The sequence below is a fragment of the Carassius carassius genome, chromosome 8, assembly GCF_963082965.1.
Source record: "Carassius carassius chromosome 8, fCarCar2.1, whole genome shotgun sequence".
In the NCBI taxonomy this organism is placed as follows: Eukaryota; Metazoa; Chordata; class Actinopteri; order Cypriniformes; family Cyprinidae; genus Carassius; species Carassius carassius.
In genome coordinates, this window is record NC_081762.1 from 11,638,930 (window position 1) to 11,666,882 (window position 27,953).

A 27,953-nucleotide genomic window follows, 5' to 3' on the forward strand; every position below is an offset into this window, starting at 1 on the left:
GTATGACGTTGTCAAGGTGATTGTTGACGAGAAACTGAAGCCTTATCAGCGAAACTGCACCATCACTCCAGCACTTATTGAACAATCTGAAAGACAAAGTTTAGAAATGTATTTATTTACGTTTGAATATCTCATCTGCAGGTCTGAGAATGTGAAAATGTGACGTACAGAAAATGCTTAATCAATATTCTTTGGAATATTTGGTTGAAATGGGAGAAAAGGGTTAATTTAAAAACCTCTAAAAAACTATTGATTTTTATACTGTATAAATCATATATTCTATCACCCTGCACCAACCCTAAATCTATCCCATACAGAACACTGCACATTTTAGATAAAAATAAATATTTTCAGATTTCATATATTGCCATCATTGTGGTGACATTTTGTCTAACATAGGGTTTGCCAGAATCCACAAACACGTGAGAAAAACCTTTTTAGTGAGAAAATTTTTACCAAAAAAAACAACAACTGGAAAATAATTAAGAAACATAAAGTGTTCTAACTATTCTATTACCAATACTGTAAATTATATATTATATAGAATTCCACAGAAACAGAAGTTATACTGGAAATGTAGTTTAAAGGATACAATTCACTAAAATAATTTTTTATTAAAGTGTCTTTTTCCACGCTTTTTACAATGTCACTGTTTTACATTTTTCCATTAAACACTATATGAAATACAGTGTGTGAAAGTTTCAGAGAAGCAAGCACTGTTGAGTTTATGATTGATTTTTTGCTGCTAACAGCTGGCTGTTACATAGTAAATACTTCTGGCTACACAGTGTTTGCTTTAGATGAATATCCCTGTGCTAGAAGTTGAGTTTTACTTGGGGTTTAAAAGACAACATCCCAGGCTGAAGAGCTCTGTGAAACACACAAAGTTACCGGGTTGTATTGTTAACAGTTCTGATAACCAGTTTCATTTTTTTGACTATATATAGTATAAATAACTGCTTACCTCAGTGCCTGCGACAATTCTTACAACATTCCTCTGCCAGCAGTTAAATTTGAAGCTCCCTACAGGAGCATTTGAAGGGCTTGACATAGTCACAGATTTACACACATTACTGAAGTGACACCAAGAGTTACAGCTGTGGAGAAGCGTGTCACAAAAGTTAAACAAGCTTAAAGAGCCCCAGCGCCGGTGCACCTGCTCTGCGTGGCTTCTGTGACTGGTGGGGCAGAGAGTTGGGAACTCGCTGATATCTACAGGAATTATTTTCAACCCTGAGGCTGTTTTCCTCAGTTTGTGTTACTGCCGTGGGGTTCAACACCACAGTCAACACATGCTGGGACACATTTGCAAAGCAGATTCCTCCGGATCGACCTTGTCGTTGAATTGAAGTGGAGCTTTTTCGAGGAGCTGAGGTTTATTCCCTGTTCTCTCATTCTCTCCTTAAACGCACTTCCAGATTTTTCCTCTCACTAAATCACGTTCCTCTCTGCTCAACTTGTTGGACAAGTCCATGTGGACATGGGCAGATCCATTTTGTTAGATACATGTTATAGCTGGAATTAACAGGAATTCTAAAGATTTTTATGACTCACTGGCCATAAATTAAAACCATAATTTTTTTTTCAACATTTTTACACACAAATGTATTTGTAAAATATAAGACACATTTTGTAAATTAAAAAATAATACAATTTGTTTATAAATCTAGAAAATGTTAAATACAAATACTAAGCAATTAATGCCAAATAATTTGTAATTTTGTATGTTTTTTGTTTTTAATCAATACCTTTTTGCTTCCAAGATTATCACAAGTGATTCTCACATTAACCAAACCTCTTGTCGGTGTCAGCCAGCTAGAAAACCTGACATTTGAATCAGTAATCTAAAAAAGTATTCAATGCAACACAAAACAAATGTTTGCCAGGCACAAAACACATGTGTATGATGAACAAAACATTGGAACGCAAGAACATGAGCACTGGCCCAACTGGCAAGTAACAGCTCCATCAGCTGGCTTGAGACACACTCATACTATTAAAACGGAGAATACAGATCTAAATAAACAAAATCTAAATAGACATTTAATAATAATAAAGTTTAAAATCCACATGTCTGTGTATTCCTCATATGCTGCTGGACCTTTATTTCCTCCACTAAAAGCAGCTGTTACAGTTATACTTTATTTATTTGTGTAAAACTTTGACAAAATCAAATGAGAAAACAGCACAAAACACTTAACCTTTTAACTTTTCTTAACTTGCTCAAAAAGTATTTTTTTTAAATTATTATTCATTTATAATATCCATGTCAAATATTCATGCCTTTGAAATTGCACTGTGAGTGCATTGTGCATTAAATTATTACTATTTTTACATTTATAAAGCAATCACACATATAGTGTCAGTTTTGGTTGATCAAGCTCACATCAGACGACAGTCATTATCATTGAGAAACATCATGTAGTACAGATATCATTAATGTTGCCTCAGTGCTGCATAGATGGATGTGGAGTTCTTGCCCAGAATTAAACCATACCATCCATCCAAACTGTATGCAAATTGTTAATTATCTTAGATATATGCCCTTACACCTTTTTTAAACTTTACCAACCAGTATGGTGAAGCTAGATGTCACTAAACACATTTCGCTTGCAGGAAGTTACCTCAGGCTAGGGAAAATGTCAGAGATACAGTGAGTAAAAAAAGAAACTGAGGAAATAAGTGAAGCTAGGCATGGACCAGGCCTATCCAGCCTGAGGCACTGGTACTTTAAGAGTGGGCACAGACAAACGATTGGGCAACCGGTCCTTAAGGAGAAAAGAAATGACAGGTGCATGTTCCAAGAAACAGACAATAAGTTGTCTTTTTTTAATTAGTTATAAGATAAAGAGCTATTAACCAAGACATTTTTAGATAAGGGCAAGCTGTGACTTAAGTCATTGATTAATTTATAATTAATTAATAATATTGAAGACTTCTATTTGAATCCCCATCAGAACCTCGTTTAGAAAAGAAGTGTTAGTGTTGAAAATTGTACCTTTCTTGTTGTCAAACTGCAATTTTGCTGTTACTCTGTGAGGTTTATTCAGGCAGCTCTCCTGCCAACTTAAGTCAGATGTAATTTATAGACTGTGGTTCTCTATACATTATGCACACTTGAGCTGGTCTCAGTGGCAGTGTGAAAGGCACGGCTGGAGTCTCATCCACCCTGAGCACTGACCTGATCAGGCAGATAGCAAATTGACCCAGTCAGATGATGCCATGAAGAACAGAGACTCAATTACTCTTTCTGTATTTTTGCCGAATTACACATCTGGAGCTCCTGCCGAATCAATATGCTTCCGGGCTTTGCTACTTGAATGATTTATTTTCTTACACAGTGGGTCAGAAAGCCCTGCTAGTATGTTTGATTGCATTTGTGTGTCATTTCATTTATCCAAAGTAAAGGGTTAACTAGTATGTCATCATCGAAGTCTAATCACAAAGCTTTATCGCATCCAATTATTCCTTTTTATTTATTTCAGCCCATGAATGGCGTGACGTCTTTTCGGTCTGTCAATGTGAATCTGAACATGTGTATTTAATATTTGCATAATTTGTATACTATGTGATTTTTCATGTTCTTGACAGGCACAACTGTTAATCTAGCATCACTGACAATGCAGTGAAATCCCAAAACTGCTAAAATGATTGTCAAAACTGTAGAGCTGTTCTGGCAGGGATGTCTTGTCAGAGATATTAAAACAACCACATTTGATCCTTTTCCACAATATTTTGTACATAAAACTATACATTGTCAGACAGCTTGCAAAAAAATCTATCCAAGTGCTTTGGAGAATTAAGCACAGATGGTCTCTCAGAAGGACAACCTCGTTTCAAAGCATACAGCTGCTCCAAATTCAATTATGATGATGAAAAGTTGTTATTCTCAATTCACTGTGGAAAAGAAACAGGCCGATTCCGGTTTACAAAATAACAATGAATGATCCCAAACGTCCGCATGGTTTTGAACACAAATCTTGCAAAGCTATCGAATCACTATTGATCTTACAAGAAATGTTTACTACTGATTTAGTGATGTCTGTCACGTTAGCTTTTAACTTGGGATCAACGGAAAAGAGTTTTAATAGTTAAGCTAGGTTAAATTCAGATCAAGTTGAACGAACCAAGCATCAGTATTTGCATAGTAGTATTGTAACTACATATTTTCAGCTCTGAGGAAGTTGCTTATTATATTTCCTTCAGGTGAAGTTAAAGCAATAGTGACATCAAGTGGCTGGTATGATACACACTTGAAGTGCACCGTTACACCTGAACGTCCCAAGTGTGTATGAGGGACACTTTAACACACCTGAATAAGAGAGAGTAGAAATCAAATTATACCTTCAGTATAATATAAATAACATATGTTGTGTTATTTATATTATGCAACAATTTCGGTCTTCAAATTTGATTGGCTGAGCGGCACAGGCTATATACAGTTCAGGGAATCTACGAAAGACGGCCTAATTTTGTTAAATAACATTTCTTATTTAAACTAAATATTTAAGAATTAATTAAATTGTGTGTAATAATATGCCTACACGGTCCAGAAATAATTATAGTTCATGTGATCATAACTGGTAAAATCACTGCATTTAAATTACATCATAATCCCATTCCCTATTGCCCGGTTTGCCCTTGGAGTCATTAAATTGTTCAACTGAATAGTAAACCGGAAAATGAAACCACATTAAGGGCTTTTCACACCAAGGACAAGAACTAACTATATAGCCTAACGTTCTTCATTTATATAAAGCTCTGTGTATAAAGCAGTTCTGTGGTTTATCTGCTATCTGTAATGCCTGAGCCTTTAAAAGTCAGATGGATTCTGATTGGCCGTTAATGATTTTATTGTTCAACAACTGGGGAAAAAATGTTCTAAAAGAATTTCCAATTTTATCATTATGTGCCTTTATCATTGTAGTTACGGTGTGGAGTCCACTATTTTTTTTTAAGTTTAGAAAGATTTTTTAAAAATCATATATGGACCTTGGAGCCATTTAATAGCCTATACTAAAACAAGCATTAATGTTTCTAAATATAAAGTACCTAAATATTAAATTTTATGGACCTTGGAGCCATTTAATAGCCTATACTAAAACAAGCATTAATGTTTCTAAATATAAAGTACTTAAATATAAAATTTTATATGACATTTTTTTTGTATTCGTAAAAAAAAAAAAACCGGGCTTAAATAACATTTTTTGCTTAGTAAACTATAAAAAAAAATCTTGTTTAAGCCAATTCACAATTCAATTCAAATGAGTGAATTTCAAATTGGATTCACATGTTTCTTATTTACTGGCTGTACATATACAAGAGACATTTTTTTTTTTTTTTTTTTTACAAAATAAGTGTCAACAGTGAAAAGGAAACTTGTCCAAATAGACTTCCATTGGCCGTGACAAAAAATAGGATTCAAAGCGTCATACAGCAATGTATTCTCATTTTTTAAAAGAAAAAAATTAAGAAAATTGTGTCGTCTCCCTGTGGACAAAATACAATAAAAAGTAGACTTCAAATTGGTATTGATTTGAAATTTATTTGTAATTATATTCAGTTAAACTGAACAAACTGAAATGTGCACACTGCAGAACTAGACAATTGTATCCAATGATGGAATGTCTTTCATATGAAATGTACATAAGTGCCTTTCAGAGCTATCATGTGTTACCATACATTTTTGCAGTTTAAATCACCAAATGAATCAGACAATTTCTTATTGGTAAGGCAAATAGTAACAGTGAAAGTAACTCTGTTGAATCTTTATCAAAGCCTTTAGTAGAAAAAAATGTAGAGTTTCAAAAATGCTAAACTATTTTAGACTTTTTATATTTATATACTTGAGGCAACAGTTATTTTTTGGTCGTTGTCAATGTTTTTTTTTTCTTTCCACATGAACGACTTCCAAGTTTGCAGGCTCAGATGTAAATCTCTGGAAGTTGAAATTGTTAAGAACATGAAACTAAATATTACAAAACCTTTCTTTTTACAACTCAAAACTAAGCAGTCTTGTCCTTCGATAATGTTTTAACAAAGAAATATATAAAACAAACACCACAAAATATTGTGCAACCAGTTTCAAGAAGTCTCAGTTTTAACAGTCTGTAACATATAAATTAACCTTTGATTAGACTGAGACAGTTCACAAGCATGTGTGTGTGTGTGTGTGTGTGTGCTAGCTTGCCCAAATCTCTCGTGCCCAACGCTCGTTCTGCAAAAACCATTTGTGGGCAGATGCACGGTCCAGGTGAAAGAACTGTTCTTGGCTTTTATTGACAGCTGTGTAGCGGATGCTCAATTTAGGGTTTGGTATGAGAGCCGCAGAGAGAAGCCGACAACCCGCCGCCAAGTACACACTCTCCGTTAAATCCTCAATATCGGCATGCCTAAACCAAACAACTCGCATATTCAAATCATGACTAAACAATATTATATAAGTGCTCGTAAGCTCATTTGTCTATTATACACACTTACCTTCTGAGTGTAATGAGAAGTGGTTGGGAGGCTCCAGAAGGGGCCAGTAGTTTAGTATTAATAAAGGTGATGAACATCTCAAATGCCAGCGTCATCTCAATTTCACTGAGATTACATGGCAGAAACAGAGAGTCTCTTTCACATACCACCGCAGAGTAAAACCCTGCTGACTGAGCACCTGGAACACATACAATGCTACATCAAAAACATCTCACATTTGACATAAATATCAGGTAAAAAAAATTAACTAAAAATAAATTGTGACTGTACACTAAAAAGGACTCCTGTATGATCAGTTCCGGTGACGCAACAGCAACGGTTAACTTCGAGATGTGAAGTTATCTTACTCACGTTTAAAAAGGGCCCTGGCACGGCTCCAGTTGTTCTGTTTGCCCAATTTATGGATGAGGTTCTGTAGCTGGAGGGTATCAGGCACCACACCATGTATTAGCATGAACTCAAGGATATCTGCAGCGACTGGTAATGTCTGCTTTACCAAGCACAGACGCAGATGAACATTGAATGTTTCAGCATATTCGTTTATCTGCACACCATCTGAAAAAGTGAATTCAAGTTGGATTCATATGCAGTAAAATTTAATTCAATCAATTAGTCAGCATATTAAGAAATTAATGTGACTGACAGTCCTAATTGTAATAGACTAAACTACAATGAATACGGTTTCTGAGGTAAAAACAAATGCATAAACATCCTTGCAGGATAAAAGTTAATTTCTCTGAAAAAAAATTACTATAATTCTTACTTTTAAATGGTAGTGTATATATATATATATGTGTGTGTGTGTGTGTGTGTGTGTGTGTGTGTGTGTGTGTGTGTAAATAGGATAGAAAAAAAAGTTTTTAAATTTTAAAACATTTTACTGTAATTAAATGCAACCTTGGCTAAAAGAAGAAAATTCTTTAAAAAAATCTTTCTGATCCCAAACTACTGAACAGTAGTATATTGCGATGAGAGATGATGATTCCCAATAACTCACTTATCGGTTGTCTGATTCCAGGTAAATTGGTAATAATCTCAAAGGCATCTCTGTGTGACGTCTTCTCAGCTAAGAGCGTCAGGACATGTTTTCGATTTTCGATGTCGACCTGCTCACAAGGCCACATGCTGGAGTTCACAAACCAGCCATCAGCTGATGAAACAGAAACACATACACAGATGATCCTTTATTTACTGATTCTGAACTGCACACACAAAATCTCCCCTTTACCTCTCAGCATTTTCAAAGCCCCCTCAATACTCCCGCTATGGAGGAAGAACTCTGTGGCCATAGTGACCAGCTGACAGCGAGACACCCGGTTCTCATTCCCCATTAGCCCTTTCAGAGTGATGAACTCAATGTGCAGCCTGAACATCACACTGACCAGCTTCACTCCCTGAGCACATGCAAGACATACAGTGCACACAGCAGTCAGTCAAAGGTTCACTGCTGTACAAAACGCTTCCACAAACAGGACCCACTCTCACCTTATTCCAATCTCGTGTCCTGTGGTACCTGAAGATCAGAGAGACTCCAATTCTTCCCAGGATGGTTTTTATCATGTCATTGGACAAGACTTGCTGACATACTGACAGAAACAGACATGACAATCCACTTCAAATATGAACGTTCCCAAAACTTTCAAACAATTAAGGATCCCGTCAGGATTTATTCAGTTAGTTGAAATCATTGAGAGACAGGATTTCAATTAGAAACTACGTCCTCACTTTCCAATTGATACTTTTTTTTTTTTTTTTTAAACATAGCAAACCTATGACATTTTATGTAATAGAAACTGACTATATGTAAACAACATTAGGTTTTATTTATTTTTATTACTTTTTTCTATTATTATTTATTAATAACCTTGGCACACCCTGATGCAAAGGCTTATACTTAAAGCACTTATTAAATTAAAGTATGGTAGCCTACAGTATACTGTTCAAAAGTTTGTGGTCGGAACATTTTGTTTTTTTTAATATAAAGTAATTAATACTTGTAATCAGTAGGACTGTAAAACATAGTTAAAAAGTGACAGTATTAGACAAAGTAATAACATTTTTCTTTTAAATAAATGCTTTTCTTTGGAACTTTCTATTCATCAAATTCAGAACAATATTAGTTGTTTTTCAATATGTGAAACATGTACAAGAAAAATATTCTGGATTTGTATGTTCTATGAGGGGACCTTGAACCTTTTATGGACTTGAAAGGACCATTACCAAATATTTTCCTGATGAATGTTTATTAATTTTATTTTATTTATTTCTCTCTCTCTCTCCTTCAACACTATTGGGAGAGTAACCCCTGATATAAAGTTAACTGTATATGTAGCCCCTAGATACCTGCCTGTTCTGTTCTTTTGCATGTGTTTCACTAAGAGCATATAAAAAAAAAAAAAAAAAAAAAAAAAAAGTGGACAACAATAAGGTTTTTAAAAAAATCTTTCCAACTCCAAACTTTTGAGTGCTACTGTACATATGAATTACTTCACAGTGTGCACCTGATTCAGCAAACAGCTCATACGGTAGGGTGAGTTTGCCTTTGGGCTCTTTTAGCAGTGCCATGGTAACACAGCAGCAAAACCGGAGAAGTTCCATTTGACTGTGTGACCCAACACAAACATTGCAGAATACTAGAGCCAGTCCTGCCCAGTCTTCCTGATGCTTCAGCATCTGGCCACACACACACAAACACCAAATTATACTGAAAGCATTTTTATGTTGATAGAAGTATATAGAAATGAAAATGGAGCAAAAAGTGTATATACGTCTACAGAAGTATTATTTAAAATAAAGAAGTGATCTTACCTCAACTCTAACAACAGCCTGGGCCAGATCTGACAGCTCGGAGGTATGGGGATTAGTTACCAGAGCTCTACAAATGTAACAACATGTTTATGTGCCATCATATGACTTCACTGTAATGTAACATAAAACAACAATGTCCACAATAACAATAATAATAAGTCCAATAATGTATATGATCTGCTGTGGGAGGGTGCATACCTGCATTTAACAGCGAGGAAAATGTCCATCTGATGTCTAGGAACCTGCATCATTTGGAGATGATTCTGCATGACCTCACACTGATCCACACTGAATACACATCCTGCCTCGACAATCTAAACATGCAAAAACACAAACACACATTATATGGATACTAAAGCTCATCTGAAATAAGATGCAGTAGGGCACCATCTGTTAACTCCATATATAAATTCTCAAAGTTGGGATGGGAGCTGGGTCTATACTAGGCGAGTTATGATGACTTTCACCTTGATATTTTAGCGCAGATGTTTACCTAGCCGAATCTGTAGGGGGAGAGAACGAGTCTTTAAACCTGTGTGTATGCCTACTGTGAAATTACCACATCAAACGTGATGTGCTAACATGGATGCAGCTGAAGCCGCCGGGTTTGCTTCAGAGAATTGTTTTTTTTTTTTTAAGAAGCTTCCCAATGGAAACCTCGACAAGACGCACGCCTGTTTCACATAATCCGTCTGCAGTGCGTATGCAGTCCGTGTGCGTTACGTATGTGGTGCTGAAGCAGCACGGACTCGATGTGCTTTCACACGTGACTCGTTTGCAGTCCGCTACTCAGACGCACTGCTCCTGGAACGCACTGACGGACCCCAACCGCGTGAACACTGGAATCCGTTAACATGGGTACGTAAAAAAATACGAAACGCATACGCACTGCAGACGTATGTGTGAAACAGGCACAAGGTTGTTTGCACCTTTTGTAATGTGGAATTCATTTACAGCTTTCTCAAGCACTTTGTGATGCATTTTGGAAACAGGAGATGAGCCCCTGGTCTAATGCACCACCTGGCTTGAGAAACCCATTCTAAAAGACTTACTTTTAGTCATTATTTTATTTGGGTAGCACACATATTCTGAATGCCTTCGGCAGAATTCAAATGAGCCATTTTAATCTAGATTAATTCCAAGATTACTCTAGAGATTAATCTAGATTAAAAAAAAATTAATCTATGCCCACCACTAATATATACACTGTGATCTGATGCTTTGAATATGAGAATTACCCTTGAGGTGAGGTGAATGAGCTCAGGTACAGAGTTAATCAGCCCTCTTTCCATCACAAGTTTGAAAGCAGCTAACATCATCTCAGGTGGAGGCTGACATAAGAAAAAAAAAAAAGTATTATATATCAAAATTAGATTCCAAAAAGGCAAATGATTCCAAAAGGCAAATGATTCCAACCAATCACACTCACCCGCCTCTTGTGTTTGAGAAGCAAGTTAATGACTGCATCAAATTCTCTCAGCAGACAAAAATTAAGGAGAGACGACAGCAGAGAATTGACAATCTCCTCGCTGAAACTCACGCTGGGAGAACAACTGCTGTAATATGCCATAAACACCTCCACTTCACATAGGAAGACAGACAGAAAAAGCCATTCAGTCAACCTGGGATTATACATCAGCATAATTGCTTTATTAAAGTCCCAGTTACCTGCTCGCAGAATAAGACCATGCTTCCCGGTATGACAAAACTTCTTCACTGTATCCATGCAGAACTGAAATATAAAAAACAAGTCTCAAGACAATCATAGTCTACAAAACACATGACTCAGGCGCAACTTGATCTGAATTTAACCATAAGGGGACAATCGCATCAACAAAAAAAAAAACTGTATCAGAATGATATTAGAACACACCTTTTCATCTCCATCTCTTGGTACATGCATGAACCAACAGACACTTCGCATGCAGGAGTTATATTCACTAAAGTAGAACCAACAATACTGAAGACAGAGATAAGTTTGGTTGGAAATGTGCTATTATGTAGATAATCCATTCAAAAACATGTAAAGTCATGGTTGACTGAATAGAATAGTTTTCTCATCTATCCATGTCACAGATGGAGTATACTCACATTACTGTTAAAAGTTCTCAAAGTGGAAGTCTCTTTTGGAGTCACTTCATACCCTTGGACATAAAACAGAATGTGACAGTTTTGCTTAGATTCATTATTTGAACACACAGTCAATACAAACTTGATTCTTAAGTGAAATTATAAACATCTCAGGTAATCTCAGATTTTCTATATTTAAAGTGCCACAGAACCAGATGATATTTGTTCTGGACCTACCATTACTACATGGGTCCATCGCAAGTCTTGATGCTCTTGTGTTTATTACTGAAATACCATTTGTTTGACTCATCTCTTTGTTGTTATTGCAGTCTGTGGCATTCTTCAAGAAGAAGATATCAAATATCAACCCTCAGCTCATCACAATGTATTCAGAACTAAATAAATCATAATTGTTCAAAAAAAGTATGGTTTAATTTTTTTTGTCAATAGCAGCAACAAACAGATTTCCCCTTTGGGAAACATAATGGCTAAATTAAAAAAAAAGCACAACCAATTATCACAATGCTGTTAAATGGTCAGCAATATTATTACAAATACAAAAGGTTTTAGAGACATACAAACTGACCTCTGAATTTGAAATACTCATTTCCTGGACAGGCTGAGCTCTGTAATTGTCTGTCTCCTTAACTGTAGGTGAGAAACAGAAGTTGTGTCACTTTTTTAGTAAAAATAAGATAGAAAAAGTCCAAATGTTTGAAGGACAAAATTGTATCTATAAAGATAATGGGACCCTTGCACAAACTAATTAAACTAATTAAAATAAATCAGCATTAGGACAGAAACAAAAATCGAATTAAGATGGTTTCAAATATTTCAGTCAGACCTGTCAGAGAACCGCCATCTGTCATACTATCAGTCTTGACATCTGCAGCAGTTGGGCAAGACTCACTGGAACTTAAAAAACAAAACAAAAAAGACATGAAGGCAAGTTGAAGAGACAGAACAAATGCTTTATATACAAAAAAAAAGACATTCATGCATACAGCAATCTTTCAGACATACAGCCTTCTTCGGGCATTTAAAAAGATCTATCATTATGTAAAATTATTAAATAGTGGTTGACCAAGATTGGTTTTTTAAAAGCCGAAGCCGATATCTTAGAGAGCAGGGTCTCCGATGGTCGATATAAAGCCGATATATACAAGTCGTAGCCTAATGGTTAGAGATTTGGACTCCTAACCCAAAGGTTGCAAGTTCTAGTTTCGGACTTTAGGAAGAACCAACTGACAACAGCGAACAAGAGGGAGAGTGTGAGCACTGTGTGCTCAGGAACTGCCATTCTCAGCACCATCAAAATAAAAGTCCCACCTCAAAAACATCGGCCAATGCAGATAAAAAAAAAAAAAAAAAGCAAAATATCGGCCGATATATCGACCTTCACGATTTATCGGTAAAGCACTATTATTAAATATTAAATCTTACCCATCTGCATTTTGGTCCCAGACAATCTTGCAATGGTTCCCTGTTTGTAGTTTCTCTGTCTTCGGCGGTGTCTCTCCATTCTCCTCTGCTGATGTGTCCTGTTCAATCAGAGTTTCAGTGACAACAGCCCCAAATAACTCTGGATCATCTTGTATCACGTCCAGTACAAGAACGTCTTCTTCATATGCTCTAGAAGCATCCAGGAAGCTGTCAGCATCCACTGGAAATTGTGGAGGACTACAGCCTTGTTCTTCGTTATTCATTTGACCTGTCCCATCGCCATCAGATTGTGAGCTCACAGCAGCATCATGTTCCACAAAGTCATCTGATGACAGACTAGGGACATGTTCGTTTTCATCTTCAGAAGAGGAGTCTGCAACTGTACAGCTGTCAAATTCTTGCTTTTGCTTCTCATCTCCTGAACAGTCAGGATTGCTGCCGGCTGTATGCGGTGTGGCATCAGCATCCTGGTCCATTATGGAAGTTGTCGTCACTAAAGGAGGATGCTGTTCTTTTAGCATTTCTACTTGAAGACATATTACCGAAAGCGATCCAGGGTTATACAAAGTTTGTCCATCACAATTTTCATTCCACTCTTGATCCTCAACTGTCTGAGCTCTTGAGGTTTGGCTAACAGGACAGGCACTGATCTCAAGATCCGAAATGAAATCAGCTTGAATTTCAGGCACACTTGAGAGCATTTTCTGATTTGACTTCTTGAGCAGGCACTGATTTTTTAAAAGACTGCACTCCTCTAATGATGTTGCATAGTCAAGACCATTAAATTTGCAGATGTTAACCTGTTCAGTCACTACAGGTACAGAGGACTCAAGAACATCTTTCAAAGCTTTCTTCAGACTTTGGTTTGACTCAGGCTCTGCAGGTTTGGAAACATGAGTCAATAGGACGTTTGGACTGTGCACTAGACTCCTTGGAGTCCTTTCAGGTGTGCAATTGTGCGGTTTTTCACCAGATGCAGAAGGATGCTGCTCCAGCATGTCTCTACTTTCTGAACTGCAACTGTTGTGGTCTGCAAGTCTCAAAATAAAACTATCCTGTGTCATTGTATGACTTGGATTAAGACTTTGTACTCGACCTTTCTGAGTACTTTCCAATGTGTTCTCACCTGGCACAAATGAACAAACTGGTTGCCCCTCCAGTAGCTCTCTTGTGTCATAACTGATTTTGCTTTGCTTTGTGGGTTTGTACATTTCGTATTGAATGTCTTTGTCTGATAAGCATTCAGGTGCTCCACTGAGAGGAGTTTGAATGATAGCAGGAAATGAAGTGGTTACAATCCAACGGGGTCCAGTGCGAAGGTGTGACCTGGGGTCGTTAGGAGGGCCCATTCTAGGGAAGGGCCAGGTCTTGTATGTGCGAGCGCATGATGATTGAGGGAAAAATATGTAGGCTTGCACTCGCTGGCAGGAGAAACTCTCAGGCGAGTTCACTTCACTGTCAGAATTCTCATTACTACTGTCTTCCTCTTTCTCTTCATCCAGTGAATGACCACTGTTCTCCCCATCATCATCACCACCACCTCTGAAACCAAAGCCATTGACAGCAACCCGTCTGAGTATTAGAGGTGGTACACGACGAGCTGGGCTGGTAGGACTTTCAGATATGTTTTTCATTGGACAAGCCTTGTCTTTATCACAGAAATGCAAAACAGGGCCACTGTCATCGCACCCTGGGAGTACCAAGTCAGTTCCTTCGACGTCGGTCTGTCTCATACTCTCGCAGTCTAGATTCCTTTTAAGACAAGTATCCCATTCCTTGGCAGATCCATCAGGAGTCTCAGCTGTATCTGAAACATACGTGCTGGCCACAGCTCCAGATAGTGGATCACCTGATGAAAAAGAAGCACAGCTATGGGTTGGTGTGGAAACTTCCAAGGACTGGTTGGCAATCTTACTTCTACACTCCTTGATGCCGTGGAGATGAGGATTCACAAGAAAATCAAATTCTTTCCTTAAGCACTGCACACTTTTGCACTTCCTCTTTTGTCTTAGTACGGCTGGTAAGACGCATGAGAAATCATGAGAGGCTATGTCAAACACTCTGGCTACATTGCACAGATTCACCACAGGGAATTTCTCGAAGCGGAAATTCATCGCGGTTGGGGACTTTGAGATATGACCAGCATCTTTCTGGCACACAGTCTGGCTGGGGTGGCCAGCTCTAGATCTGTGACTGGGTAAAGGGGCCAGATTCTTACTAGGGGGAGGAATGTATTTCACATCACCACACAAAGCACAGCACGAATTTTTCACCAATCGTTTGCAATTTTTCCTTGTGTTTGACCTAAGCTGTCGTCTCAGCTCAAGTTTTGAACTGATATCTGCAATCAGAGACAAAGAAGGTGAGAAGGGTGAGAGCAAAAATGCAATACTAACATAAAGAGCCTTGCTATAGCTATTTCCCAAAACCCTGATATTTCCATCAAATTCCATGAATTGAGTAATTTTATCTTAAAGGGATTCTTCACCCCAAAATTTAAATTCATCATTTTACTCATCTTCATGTGTTTACAGATATGCGTTTTTGTTCAGATGAACACAAAGATTTTAAGAAAAGAAAAATCCATCTCTCTGATGGTATATAACAAGTAGATAATGATGCAAAAGTTGATGCTTCAGAAACAACACCAACCTTGTTCACAATGTTGCTTATATTATGCTAGTGGATAAATAAATGTATTTTAAAATTAAACAATAGGCATATGAAAAATTACAGAATACGCTTACATTTTTTATTTATACTATAACCATCACCTCTGGCCCATTGATTCATTCATTGGGGTCAAATGGATTACCATTACGATCTCACTGTGTTTTTTTTTTTAAATCATCAATTTTTGGGTTTCAATCCACCTGGATTATATAGACTCACAGACATGCATTATTTTTTCCAAAAATGTTCATCTGAAGAAAGTCACATCAGGGATGACATAGGGGTAAGGTAAACAATAAAAGAACTTTCATTTATTAGGGTATCACTTTTTTCCACTATTTTGCAAATGCCCTTATGATAAACTCTTGCTCATTTCTTCTACCTCTTGAAAGGGCCTGTAGTTACTGATTTTTTTACTGCTTGTGAAACATACGGTCTAAAAAAAATATATCATATAAACATGTTTTTCCACTAAATTAGCCCCAGTATTAAATCTTATTACTATGTTTAGGAACGTCTTGACCCTTACTTGGTGTTTTTCCAGAAAAGGCACGCCTGGCTTTACTTGCACGCGCTCGCCGAGCGTCCGTCTTGATTGTCGTTTTCATCCGTCCATCAGGGCCACCAAAATGATCAATAAACAGTTTCCTCGGTCTTCCCCTTCCGGCACGAGGCTTTCCTTGCCCCAGATTATCTGGGCCGACAGTGTTTTGATCGTACTTTGGATCTAGTTGGGCAGGTGGAGTTTGTTCCACTGATTCTCCACAGACCGTGGATTTAATAGAAATATTATCTGACTCAACCGACACGTTACTGTTTATATACGACAGAGCGTGGCACTGCACTTCTGTCTGCCCGTGCATCACACGCTTCCCGCCATTTTGACGTTTTAAGCACAAAGCTAAACGCAAACGATAGAAAAACTCTTTTCTATGTTCGGACAACCGTTTCGGCGTCTTTTTGCACGGTGGCTGATTCCTTGTACAGGTACTCTGCGCTTTAGTTCCTCCCCATGGACAGTCATTAAAGCCACTAACTGTGGGTGGGAATGTACCTTGATTATAACCCCCTCCGCAGCCGTCATGTTCCGCACGAGCGTCTCGTTTGGAGCTCGCTTGCCCGTCAAACCCGGACGCTGGTTCGCAGATTTCGTTGGTGTTTAGTTCGGAGTAAACGACATCTGCTGTCTCCAGACCTGGGGAACTGGCTTTGTCTTGTACCTGTAAGCCACGATCAGCAAGTTGATTTAAACCTGACACAGTTTTAAGTCCAGTCCATCTGCGTTTGTTCGGTTTTAATTTGCTATTGCGATTAAACGAATCCCTCTTCAATTTGATCCTCGAAACGCCGCTGCACGGAAGCATTACTGAAGCTAACCGCGATTAAAGTTAACAGAAACGTGCATTTGTGTGCTAACTTAACTTGTGTCCTGCATTACTGAACTCCGTTTTCCTCAATGCACTGGGAAAATAAACATATTACAGTTTATACTGAGCACAAATTGTTGAGTTAAGAAAAACTGCTAACTAAAATATTCACAAGAGCAAACGCATTTAACGCGTAGACAGCGCAGCACTGAATCTAACGCGTCGCTCGTCAACCGAGATAAAGATGGTAGAACTTAACGCGACGAACTGTATAACCCTGGCAAGAAACCTATTTTTTTTTTAAAGACAATTTTAATGAAACATGAGCTCCTCAATACCTGTCCATGTCACTGAGCGATTATTACTAAAAGATTAAAAAATCCCTCCCCCCTCCAATTTCGACGTATGACATGCGCAATTGATGTGACATTGTTTGATGAATACTGCCGCCGCGTGGTTTAGTGAGCGAACCATAAAACAAGTTAAGTAGACCCTCTTTAAATTACCGAAACATGCACATGGCTAAATTAAAATATCTGTAACCAGTGCTACATAAGAAATATTCTCAATTGGGCATGCATTCACATACAAAAATGATGCTACAACACACTCCAATGGAGCATAAAACAGCCCTATAACCTCCTTAGAAGTATAACTAAATTTAAATTGTATGTGTGAAATTAGCAATATACATTGTATTTTTGTTCTAACAATACACACAACTTACTTTTTTAGCAAAGAAAACATTCTGTTTTGTTACTATTTCACTACTGTACTATTTTAAGGCTATTACTATTTCTAATGTGTTGACAGCAGTGCTCCAGACAGATCAGATTTTTGCATTCTTGTTTAGAAACACGACGTATGATTTATTTTTTATTGCTGTGTCTGTCTGTATTTCTATGTCTCTGTGTTTTTTAACAGGGCTGCCATCATTGAGCGCATTCCAGCTGGAGTCACGGGAACATTTGAGTTTAGGGACTTTAGAGGACAATATGTCAACATTTTAAAATATTTTTTTCAGATGTTAATGTTTAATTTGCTACATGCCTTTATGATTACTATGTTAATTTCTGTTTCTTTTTCTATTTGTGCTGCAACTGTTCTGCTCATTCCTCCTGGAGGCACAAAAACATTTGATTTTAAGCCAATCTAAGGGAGATATTTCAAAATTGTTCTATCTGGGAACAGGAAAAACTAAAAAAATCAAGGTGTTTGCAGGTGAGAGTTAAAAGGAGAGAGAAGGTGGTTTGTTTATGCACATGCGTACTGCATGTGTTATTATTAAGGATTCCTTGATGATGTTCTTATTTTATTAGCAGACTAAGTGATGAGCAACGAGATAAAGTTACACCTCAGTCCACTCATCCCTGAAGCAAAAAGAAAAAAAAAAAGAAAGAAAAAAGCATGGTAAGTCCACTGTATTTTTCTTAAAGTGAAAACTCTATACAAAATATCTAGCCTTTCCTTAGTTGTGGCACTAAACATGTTTTACATGTGGATGCATGTTGCTGGTGTTAATTTTTGTGCATGTTACTGGTGTTTTTGGGTAAACTGAGGATGCTGCTTGTTAAATTATGGGAAAAAACAAATGTTAAATTCGCATTTAGCAGACGGTTTTATCCAAAGTGACTTACAGTTAATTCATACTATACATTTATTTTTTACCAGTATGTGTGTTCCCTCCGAATTGAACCCACAACCTTTTGCGCTGCTAACGCATTGCTCTACCACTGAAACACAACTCATACATGTTATACACACAAATGCATGTTAAACAGACACACACAAAAAAGCCTTTGGTGGTGGCATTGTGATTACATTGCAGGTGTTGTGTTGGATAGTGCTAAGATTTATGAAGTGTGTTATATTGTGTGTGAGTTTATTGCTATCTTGTTTGAGTTGCAAGCATTTATTAATAATCCAATCTAGAACTGACTGAGAAATGCATAAAGGATGACTTGATAGCTATTGTAAGTCATTTCCAAATCCCTATTCTGAAGCAGGCTCTCAAGGGGAAAATTAAAAATATTATTTTGAGTCTTTAGGAAAGGGTACCTGTTTTGGTGTCTGGGTGCTGATCGTGATGTGGACATACGCCCTCGAGGTGCTGGCTCTGAAATTGAGGATGATAATCAGATAATATTGTGACAGATTGAGCTGGAGCCAGTGAAGGCTGCAGACAGTTTTGCCGTGCAATTGAATCCTGCATGTCTCTGATGTCTCTCCACCACTTGATCCATCCTCTGTCTCATTTGATATCAGTAAACATACAGCCATTGTGCCCCAGTTTAGGGAGGTTGATCCATATTTCAGTGCTTAGCATGCTCCACTCTTTATTTAGAACAGTGGTTCCCAAACTTTTATATAGTGTGCACCTCCACCTGCCAAACACCCCACCACTTTCCTCTGGTTAAACATCACATTTTTTAACTGCAAAAACTAAATACAAAAATATTTACTGTATTCAGGGCATGACATTGACATTTTTGCTCACCAGCCACTGTGGCTAGTGGTTTTCCAAAATGTGTTTTTCCACCAGTCAGTTTTGTTGTTAGGAAATTGCATTTTATTGCTAAAGTTATTTAGCCTGATCAGTTTAGTTTGTGTGATCTTTCATACCAAATTCTTAATTTTATTAAGAATTTCACTTAATATAATAAGACACGAATCAAAATACAATCAAATGAAATCAGTGTTAACAAAACCCATTTCCACTGCACAAGAAACAGAAACAGAAGTGGTATTTAGATATATTTACATAAGACAGTTTAATGAAGCTGAAATGTAGCATGAATGAATTTACAATGCAAAATTACAACAGCATAAAAAATATTATGAGCTTGTTTTAAATAATAATTCGTTTTTTAATGAAATATTTGTTGGACAAAAATGCAAAGATGAGCTACTTTTAAATGTGAAAGTAAATCAACAGTAGGTGGCAGTAAGTGAATGTCATAATAAGTTAGTCATTGAGGCATTCATTTAAACGATTTGTTCAGACGGCTGATTCATTCAAGAATGAAGCAAGAGCCTATATTTATGAATATAAATGTATATAAACGTAATCATTGACTGAAATTATTAATTAAAAAATGTGAATCATGCAGTAACAAAACACTGCTGTATGTTGCTCAGAGATGCTGTTCTGTTCTGCTGTGATCTTTGTTTGGAACTAGTTTCATCTTTAACCAAATCGAGCAAAAAGAGTCAAAATGGACTATATTGTATTAAAATGTAAGTCACTTAAAATTAGCTACTCTTGTATAAATTATTGTCACAATTGCAGTCAAACTGGTTTTCAGGGAAAACTGCACTCTCTGACAGTGGGAGTGAATGACCCCAAAATGTTTGTTAGACCATGATTTCTTACAATAATGGACGAGGCCAATAATGTTGACATTTTTAGGCTATTGTAAGTTTACACTACATAAAACATAACTCAAATGGACAGAAAATGAAGTAATTGCAAAACAATAATTTTCTTTATCCACCAATGATAGTGCATCATTACCTCAATGATCCTTCCAAGATGGCTCCTTCAGTTTTATGTGTGTCATAAAGCTTGAATTATATGAATGTTGTGATTTCTTTGACAGGAGAGAACTATAACCTTGTACATTTTAGGTAAGCATGGTCTTATATGCACATGGAGTAAAAACATCAAGATTTGGGATGTCTACACAGCAAATGAAGGCTGGATGTCAGTGTAGAAGGACTGAGATTGAGTGACTTAGTTTGAAATGTTGAGTGAATTATTTGAATAATTATTGTAATTTATTTTATGTTACCTTGCTCTTGCAGACCGGAAGTCAACCAGGGCGCATTATGATATTTTGGGTTGGGGCTGTGTGGATTGCAGAATTAAATTTAGATCTGATAATGTTGCATTATATCTCTTTTTACGCATGTTGCACATTATAACCAATCACACACGATTCTGTTGAAACCATAGACGGTTGAAACCATAGACTGTGGTTGAAACTAAACAAATCACTGTTGAAACACCAGACTGAATTTTGCACTCTCTCCCGTCCTCATAAACAACAAAGTGCAGATGTAGGCTATTTTTGATGTAGAGATTAAATAGTGCAGACGATTTATGTAAAACAATATTCTCAATAAAAATTTTTTTGCTTGCTAAAATTTGCTTGCCAGTTATACTTTGGATATATAAGATTACATTTTAGACATATTCCTTGCCTTTGACAAAGTAACAACCGCTTATAGCAAAGAAGCATCGTCCTGGATTTGAACCCGACCTCTCACTCAAAAAAGTGAGAGCATCTGCCAGCTAGTGCCAGCCAGCTGTCACACACTGAACTCCATCCAGAGGGCACAATTTCTGTCAGCACACAAAAGCAAACTGGAATATAAAAGCAAAGCTGTTTATTTGTGCAGTTTCCTATTTTCACTTGTGTAATACACTGACATATTCAGAAGTACTGGAGATTTTTCCTAATGAAAATAAATCACTTTGTCATTGTTGACATATAACAGATGTTACATGAGTAGCCTTATTTGCAAAGGCCTATGTATTTTGTAAAGCATGCTTGCAGAAAGCTATAAGTGATCGAGCAAGTTTTAATCTTTCTTCCCTTTATATTTCTCTGTATCACCTTTTGCCCTGTCCCTCATTTCACACCTTCATCTAATTCTCCTGTCACGTACATGACTTGGCCTACCCTCTCCCCGCCATGCAATTTTTGTTCATTTTTCTCTCTCTCTCTCTCATTCATCCTTCCCATTGTGCTTGACATTATTGCAGATCTTGAGCACAGCCTGGTTGAAGTCCTTGGATTGGTCCGCGAATACGTAGTGACCTGCACCCTGAATGACCTTAAAGGAATTGGGAAGAAAAAGGTGACTGGGAAGTTTTACAGGGGAAGACAATGTGATCACTGAAATCAAACTTACTATGATTTCTGTGTGTGAGTTGGGTCTCATTTCTTGAATGGCTTTTCCTGATTGGCCATCGATGTTGGAACGTGATCCGTAGATGAAGGTCATGGGAAGAGAGGGACTGATCATCTCCACACGGTCCATCATGGGGTGCTGAGGCCATGCATATGGGATTGTCATGTTTTTAAACGCTGTCTCACCGCTGACAAAGCACAAGACAAATTATTAGGCTAAACATTTTTTTAATTTACATCCGTTAGGTCAGAAAGTAGTTATTCCATCCGGGTTCGCGGTTTATACCTGGCTGTTTGTGCGTTCACATGGTATATGTAATCAGCCACTGTGTCATCGGCAAATACAGAAGCATATTTCTGCTTGAAATCTGATCGCAAAAGCTGTAGCAACAAAGGACCTGAAAGAGAAATACATTAGAAAAATATAGATCAGTCACCTTACTATGGAAGATTTCCAAATCAGCATAAAATTTTTTTTTTTTATAATTTATTTATCATGATGAGCTTATGCAGTATTAGGCAGGATCACAATTGCGATGCAACTTGTTTTTCTTAACGGCATAGTTATTTTTCACATTCTGAATTTATATCTCGCGATTCATTGCATATTTCTTATTAAAGGTAAAAAATTTATGCATGGTTCAGATTTGTGTGTGTGTGTGTGTGTGTGTGTAAGTTTCAGATCAGTGTTTGAATATTCAGTATCAGGCCTATATTCCATATGTATTTATAATTTTTTTTAAATATAATTTTTTATTTTCAACCTATTTTTTTCATTTACAATTAATTTGAGTTAAAAAAAAAAGTTTTTTTAGCTTTGTTTTTAATACTTCTATTATTTTCTTATTTCAGTTTTATTTTTTTTCATTAATATTAATATTTTACATAATTTCAGCTCAGTTTTATTTACTGCAAGTGATTTTTACTAGTTTTGTTAGTTCAGCTGTGATAATAACACTGTTTCATACCCAGTGGGCCTACCAGCCTAAGCAGACCAAGAGGGTTAAATGGATTCATTGCTGCTCCGAATACTTTAATCCAGATGGGAACCCAATGCTCCTGAACATTTGGTCTTGCTGCAAAACCCCAAGGCTCCACCAACACCAAGTGCTTCAATCTGTGACAAAATCATCATAGCAGACATTAAAAGTATCCTTGAATGATTCAGGATTGCTAAAATGTTATTTGAATTCCAAACACACCTGTGAGGATATTTCAGGGCATATGCAGTGGACACATATCCACCAAGATCATGGCCAAGAAGAATCATATATTCCAACCCTTCTGCTTTTCTCCAGTCCTCCAGGGCTTGTACAAACTGCTCCTCTGCATCCTTGGCATCACTGCCAAAAGTTGGTCGACTGCTGCGTCCAAAACCCAACATGTCCAGTGCAAATACAGGCCGCCCTTCCAATGCAAGGGCAGGTAGGTTTTTTACCCACAGACCCACTCCACCCCCAAAACCATGTAGCAGCACCAGTGGGACCTGATGGCATTGATCCCCAGATAAGCTTTCTCTTTCATTAAAGCCAAGAGTCCATATGTAGTTTCCATTAGATATGGGAACATATCCTTGAGTAAACTTCTCTTTGATGGCTGAAAATACAATGGAGATGTTGAATGGTTTCTATGTGGATCAGAAACCTTTTCAGAGTTACCCTTAAAGTACACTTACATTTACATTATTTAACATTTATGCCCCACCTGAATCTGAAAAATCCTTTTATAAAACAGTGTTTGATATTATTACTCAATGGGATACTGATTTGTGGAGGGATACTGGAACGTTGTATTGAATTATTCTCTGGACTCCAGCAGTACGAAAAAGAATAGTAAAACACATCTGGCTCGTTACATTAACACAAATTTGACAGAATTAGGGGTAATTGATGTTTGGAGAGAATGTCATCCTCTGGAAAGGGATTATACATTCTATTCGGCCCCACACAAGAATACAGTTTCTATTCGGTTTACACAAGAATTGATTACTTCTTTATGAATGTTGAAGATCGTTTTAGAATCATGGAATGTGGGATAGGAACAGCTGATTTATCAGACCACTGTATTCTATATTTACTTTTAGATCTCAGCAGGAGAGTTAAAAATACTACTTGGAGATTGAATGTGGGGTTGCTTAACGATTCAAAATTAGTGGATAATTTAAAAAAAGAGATAAATACTTATAAGAATAAGAATGAAAATGATAAAGAAGGTACAGATCCTACAATGTTATGGGATGCTATGAAGGCAGTAATTAGAGGTAAATTAATATCCTATGCCTCATTCATTAAGAAGAAAAGACTTTTAGATTTTCAAGCTGCCTCGAAAGAATTGGGAAATTTAGAACATCAACATAAAATCAATAAAAACCCAGAAACACTTAAAAAAATAAAATTAGTAAGAAGAAGAATTGATGAAATATTAACAAAAGAAGTAGAAAAGAAAATTCGATATCTAAAACAAACATACTACGAAGGAGGTTCCAAATCAACCAAATCTTTAGCCAGACGATTAAGAAATAAACAACAACTTAATACCATACATAAGATTAGAGATCCCAACACCAAAAATTTAGTTTATACGCCAGAAGAGATCGAGAAAGTGTTTGAAAAATATTATGCAAACCTTTATGCTCAACCTGCAGCAGCAGATGATGCAACAATTAAATCTTTTTTGGATTCATTAGACCTTCCAAATATAGGAGAATCACAAAATGCTACGATAGGTGCATTAATTACGGAAAAGGAATTGGAGAATACAGTAAAAAGAATGAAATCCAATAAGGCACCGGGAAATGATGGATTCCCTATAGAATTGTACAAGATGTTTAAAAAAGAGTTGAATCCAATGCTGCTAGCTTCATTTAATCAGACACTTAAAAATGGTGTTCTCCCTCCATCATGGAAAGAAGCCATAATAACTGTTATACATAAAGAGGGAAAGGACAAGGAATTCTGTGGACATAATAGACCTATATCAATACTGAACTGTGATTAAAAGATATACACATCCATTTTATCTAACAGATTCCAAACATTCATGTCTGATTTGATAGAGGAAGACCAATCAGGGTTTATCAAAGGGCGACAAACTGCAGATAATATTAGGAGAACCTTGCATATTGTAGAAGAAGTTCAGAGAAGAAAGGAAAGTGCCATTTTGCTAAGCTTAGACGCGGAAAAAGCTTTCGACTGCGTTAGCTGGAGGTTTCTGCATCTTAGCTTGGAAAAACTAGGCTTTAACCCACAATCAGTCAGATGTGTTAAAACATTGTGTCAGGATCCAAAAGCTAGAATTAAAATAAATGGTAACCTCACAAATTGGTTCAAACTGGAAAGATCCACACGGCAAGGGTGTGGATTATCCCCCACCCTTTTTGCAATTTTTATAGAACCTTTGGCACAAGCGATAAGACAAGATAAGGAAATAGAAGGAATTCAAATTAGAGACGTTGAACACAAAATTGGGCTATTTGCCAAGATATTTTAATATATTTAAAACAACCAGACAAGTCTTTACCACATTTAATGAACCTATTGCAACATTTCGGTTATCTGTCAGGCTATAAATTGAATATAGGGAAAACGCAAGTTCTTCCTCTAAATTTCATCCCATCCACAGAAATGACTCAGAAGTATGATTTTAAATGGAATAAGAAATTTATTCAATATTTGGGAATAAATATTCCAAGTAACCTTTCTAAATTGTATAAAATCAACTATGAAGCCCTAAATCAAAAACTTTATAAAGACATGGAAAGGTGGGGCGTCTTATTGTTAGACTTATGTCAGAGAATTGAAATAATCAAAATGAATGTGCTGCCAAGAGTATTATACTTGTTTCAATCTTTGCCAGTGCCAATACCGAAGCCACAGTTTGTGGAGCGGAATAAAAAGATTTCAAGATTTATTTGGAACAGGGCTAAACCTAGAATCAAGTTCTCAACACTTCAACTACCAAAGAAAGAGGGAGGATTGGCGCTGCCAAACTTTGAAGAATATTTTATCGCCGCTCAACTCAATCATATGATTAACTAGTGTATTCCGGATTTTACAGCAAAGTGGAAACAAATAGAGTTGAACACTGATGAGTATCAGGTACGGGCCATGATTGCCAGTAAAAAGATGCTCAAAGAAAATAAAAAAAAGTTGGATTCAATAACCAAATTCACCTTAGAGGTCTGGTTCAAATTAGTAAAAAGGTATAAAATGGAGAAGGAGATAAAGATATTTAGCTGGTTGGCGTACGATTCAAATTTTAAACCAGGAGTTTTGAATTCTAAATTTAAAAACTGGACTAATAAAGGTTTGAACATACTAAGTAATTTTATTAAAAAAGGGGAAATTATAAGCTTTCAGAATTTAAGACAGAAATTTGATTTGGAACATCAAGACTTCTATATGTATCTTCAGGTTAGAGACCATTATCAAAAGGAGATAAGGCCAGAACTCCCAGGTAAAGTAAATGTTATAACTGAAATTTTGGGGTGTGCTTATAGAAACAAAGGAGAAAAGTTGATATCTAAATTGTATCAGGGATTGGTATCCAACAGAAGAACTTCGACACTTTATATTAGAGATAAATGGAAAAAAGAGTTATTAGTAGAAATATGTGATGACGAATGGTATGACATATGTGAAACTCAACTATCCACATCTAGTTCTAGAAACTGGAAATTATTTTGTTGGAAAAATGTGGTAAGAGAGTTTTTATAACACCAAAGATCAAGAGGGCTACCTCATCAATATGTCAGCCCTGCTGGAGGATGTGCGGTGAACAGGATGTGGGTCATGCACATATTTTCTGGCATTGCACAAAAATATCCCAATACTGGGATAGTATCTGGGAGGAATCAGGGAAAATACTTGGATATAAACTACCAAAGACATGCTTAGTACTGTACTTCGGAAGTCTAACAGAAAAGAAAATACAAAAGAAAGACAAATACTTAATTAAAATCCTTCTGGCAGCATCAAAAAAGGCCATTACACGAAAATGGTGTAAAAAGGTCCCCCCAACCCTGGAAAACTGGAGAGACATTGTGGAGGAAATTCACAACATGGAAAGACTTACATATATATTAAGACTACAGCAAGAAATGTGTGAAGAGAGATGGAAAAAATGTACTTTATACACAAACTTGATTCACTATGACCACTGACACTGTGTTGTTAATTTTCTTTTTGTTGTTGTAAAATTGGAAATATCATTAATAAACCTTAAGTGAAAAAAAAAAAAAGTACACTTACATTTCAGGATTTTGTTTTCTGCTTTTATAAGATGGGAGAGTGAGGTGGGACACCAGGATGGCAGCCAACTGGAGATCCACCATGACCTGTGATATACAGCAAACAAATACAAAATGCACACATTAAGCACGAATAATAATGCCTATTTTTTTGCAAGAATATGCCTAAATGCACACATGATAATGTCTAGATTTTTTTTTCATCTGCTTTCTCATCATTCTTCTTCTTCTTTTGTAAGAACATTTTCATGTCTAATATTTAGAACATGCCCCTTAGGTATTTCACAATATGATTACATGATCCTTACTTATATTTATTTAACATTTTCATCTTACTTATATTTATTTAACATTTTTCCTACTGTCATTAATAGTTAATTAATACATTAATACATACATTTATGTAGGCCTATGTATTTAACATTATACCAACCAAAAGCAAGTAATACAGAATAGAATTTTCATGTGTAAAGGGAAAAAGTTCTACTCACATTAACATTTATTTTTTAATTTCGTGAACACACGCATATAGAGATGTATATGTGCACAGCTTACCTCCTTTGTGTAAGTACAAATTCCTCTTGATCTGTTCTCATAGCTCCTCATGTATTGTCATCACTGACCTATTATTTTTGTGAGAAAGAGGACGGAAACACAGGCAGTGTAAATGGGGAAGAGGTCAAAGAAGATCCCTAAGGGCCAAACATGCACCTTTCACCCACTCTTGGTTAGAGTTCATATTCATTTTCATTTATAGCCGACAGAGGTCACACATCTCTATACAACCAAGTCCTATGCAGTACCTTTGGATCTCTCCAAATGATATACACTACCGTTCAAAAGTTAGGGATCAGTAAAAAATTGTGTATGCTTTTAAAATAAGTCACTTATGCTTATCATGGCTGCACTTATTTGATCAAAACTGCATTAAAAACAGTAATATTGAGA

The 27,953-nt window shown here is 36.6% G+C and overlaps 2 protein-coding genes and 1 long non-coding RNA gene across 7 annotated transcripts; 1 reads left to right on the forward strand and 2 right to left on the reverse strand.

Annotated features, from left to right (window-relative positions):
• Positions 1-6,148: 6,148 nt before the first annotated feature.
• Positions 6,149-17,169, reverse strand: topaz1 (testis and ovary specific TOPAZ 1). 4 transcript variants are annotated; one of them, XM_059556167.1, is made up of 19 exons: positions 16,529-17,169; positions 12,802-14,650; positions 12,203-12,273; positions 11,945-12,006; positions 11,596-11,698; positions 11,380-11,432; positions 11,162-11,248; positions 10,957-11,020; positions 10,718-10,869; positions 10,527-10,619; positions 9,487-9,602; positions 9,289-9,355; positions 8,982-9,153; positions 7,966-8,066; positions 7,709-7,874; positions 7,478-7,630; positions 6,832-7,035; positions 6,481-6,658; positions 6,149-6,392 (listed from the first exon to the last, which is right to left on the reverse strand). In XM_059556167.1, the coding sequence occupies exons 1-19, from the start codon at positions 16,836-16,838 to the stop codon at positions 6,182-6,184; spliced, it is 4,212 nt and encodes a 1,403-aa protein (XP_059412150.1). In that variant the 5' UTR covers positions 16,839-17,169; the 3' UTR covers positions 6,149-6,181. The 4 variants fall into 4 exon arrangements, with proteins under 4 accessions (XP_059412150.1, XP_059412149.1, XP_059412148.1 ...); XM_059556166.1 differs by having other exon boundaries at positions 16,004-17,169; XM_059556165.1 differs by having other exon boundaries at positions 12,203-12,267; positions 12,802-15,142; positions 16,004-17,169.
• LOC132145282 (uncharacterized) lies at positions 16,577-23,087 on the forward strand. 2 transcript variants are annotated; one of them, XR_009434453.1, is made up of 5 exons: positions 16,577-16,696; positions 17,966-18,062; positions 18,161-18,255; positions 21,610-21,704; positions 22,730-23,087. It is a non-coding gene; the product is annotated as an uncharacterized LOC132145282 (long non-coding RNA). The 2 variants fall into 2 exon arrangements; XR_009434452.1 differs by lacking the exon at positions 22,730-23,087 and adding an exon at positions 21,841-22,124.
• On the reverse strand, positions 20,993-27,792 carry LOC132145281 (1-acylglycerol-3-phosphate O-acyltransferase ABHD5). Its single transcript, XM_059556169.1, has 7 exons — positions 27,561-27,792; positions 27,007-27,092; positions 22,960-23,353; positions 22,726-22,874; positions 22,044-22,155; positions 21,759-21,945; positions 20,993-21,680 (listed from the first exon to the last, which is right to left on the reverse strand). Exons 1-7 carry the CDS (start codon positions 27,599-27,601, stop codon positions 21,573-21,575), a joined length of 1,077 nt encoding a protein of 358 aa, XP_059412152.1. The 5' UTR covers positions 27,602-27,792; the 3' UTR covers positions 20,993-21,572.
• Positions 27,793-27,953: the final 161 nt, after the last annotated feature.

What these genes read in the sequence shown, in the direction of transcription:
- topaz1 (XM_059556164.1), bottom strand. Translation starts at nt 16,838, where the DNA reads ATGCTTCCGTGCAGCGGCGTTTCGAGGATCAAATTGAAGAGGGATTCG. An exon ending in TGGGACCAAAATGCAGATGG is followed by an intron (nt 12,274 to 12,801) that starts GTAAGATTTAAT and finishes TTGTTTTTTAAG; the next exon opens with TTCCAGTGAGTCTTGCCCAA. An exon ending in AGGCTGTTGTTAGAGTTGAG is followed by an intron (nt 9,154 to 9,288) that starts GTAAGATCACTT and finishes GTGTGTGGCCAG; the next exon opens with ATGCTGAAGCATCAGGAAGA.
- LOC132145281 (XM_059556169.1), bottom strand. Translation starts at nt 27,601, where the DNA reads ATGAGAACAGATCAAGAGGAATTTGTACTTACACAAAGGAG. An exon ending in TAGGCTGGTAGGCCCACTGG is followed by an intron (nt 22,156 to 22,725) that starts GTATGAAACAGT and finishes TTTCTCTTTCAG; the next exon opens with GTCCTTTGTTGCTACAGCTT. An exon ending in ACTCACACACAGAAATCATA is followed by an intron (nt 21,681 to 21,758) that starts GTAAGTTTGATT and finishes AATTCCTTTAAG; the next exon opens with GTCATTCAGGGTGCAGGTCA.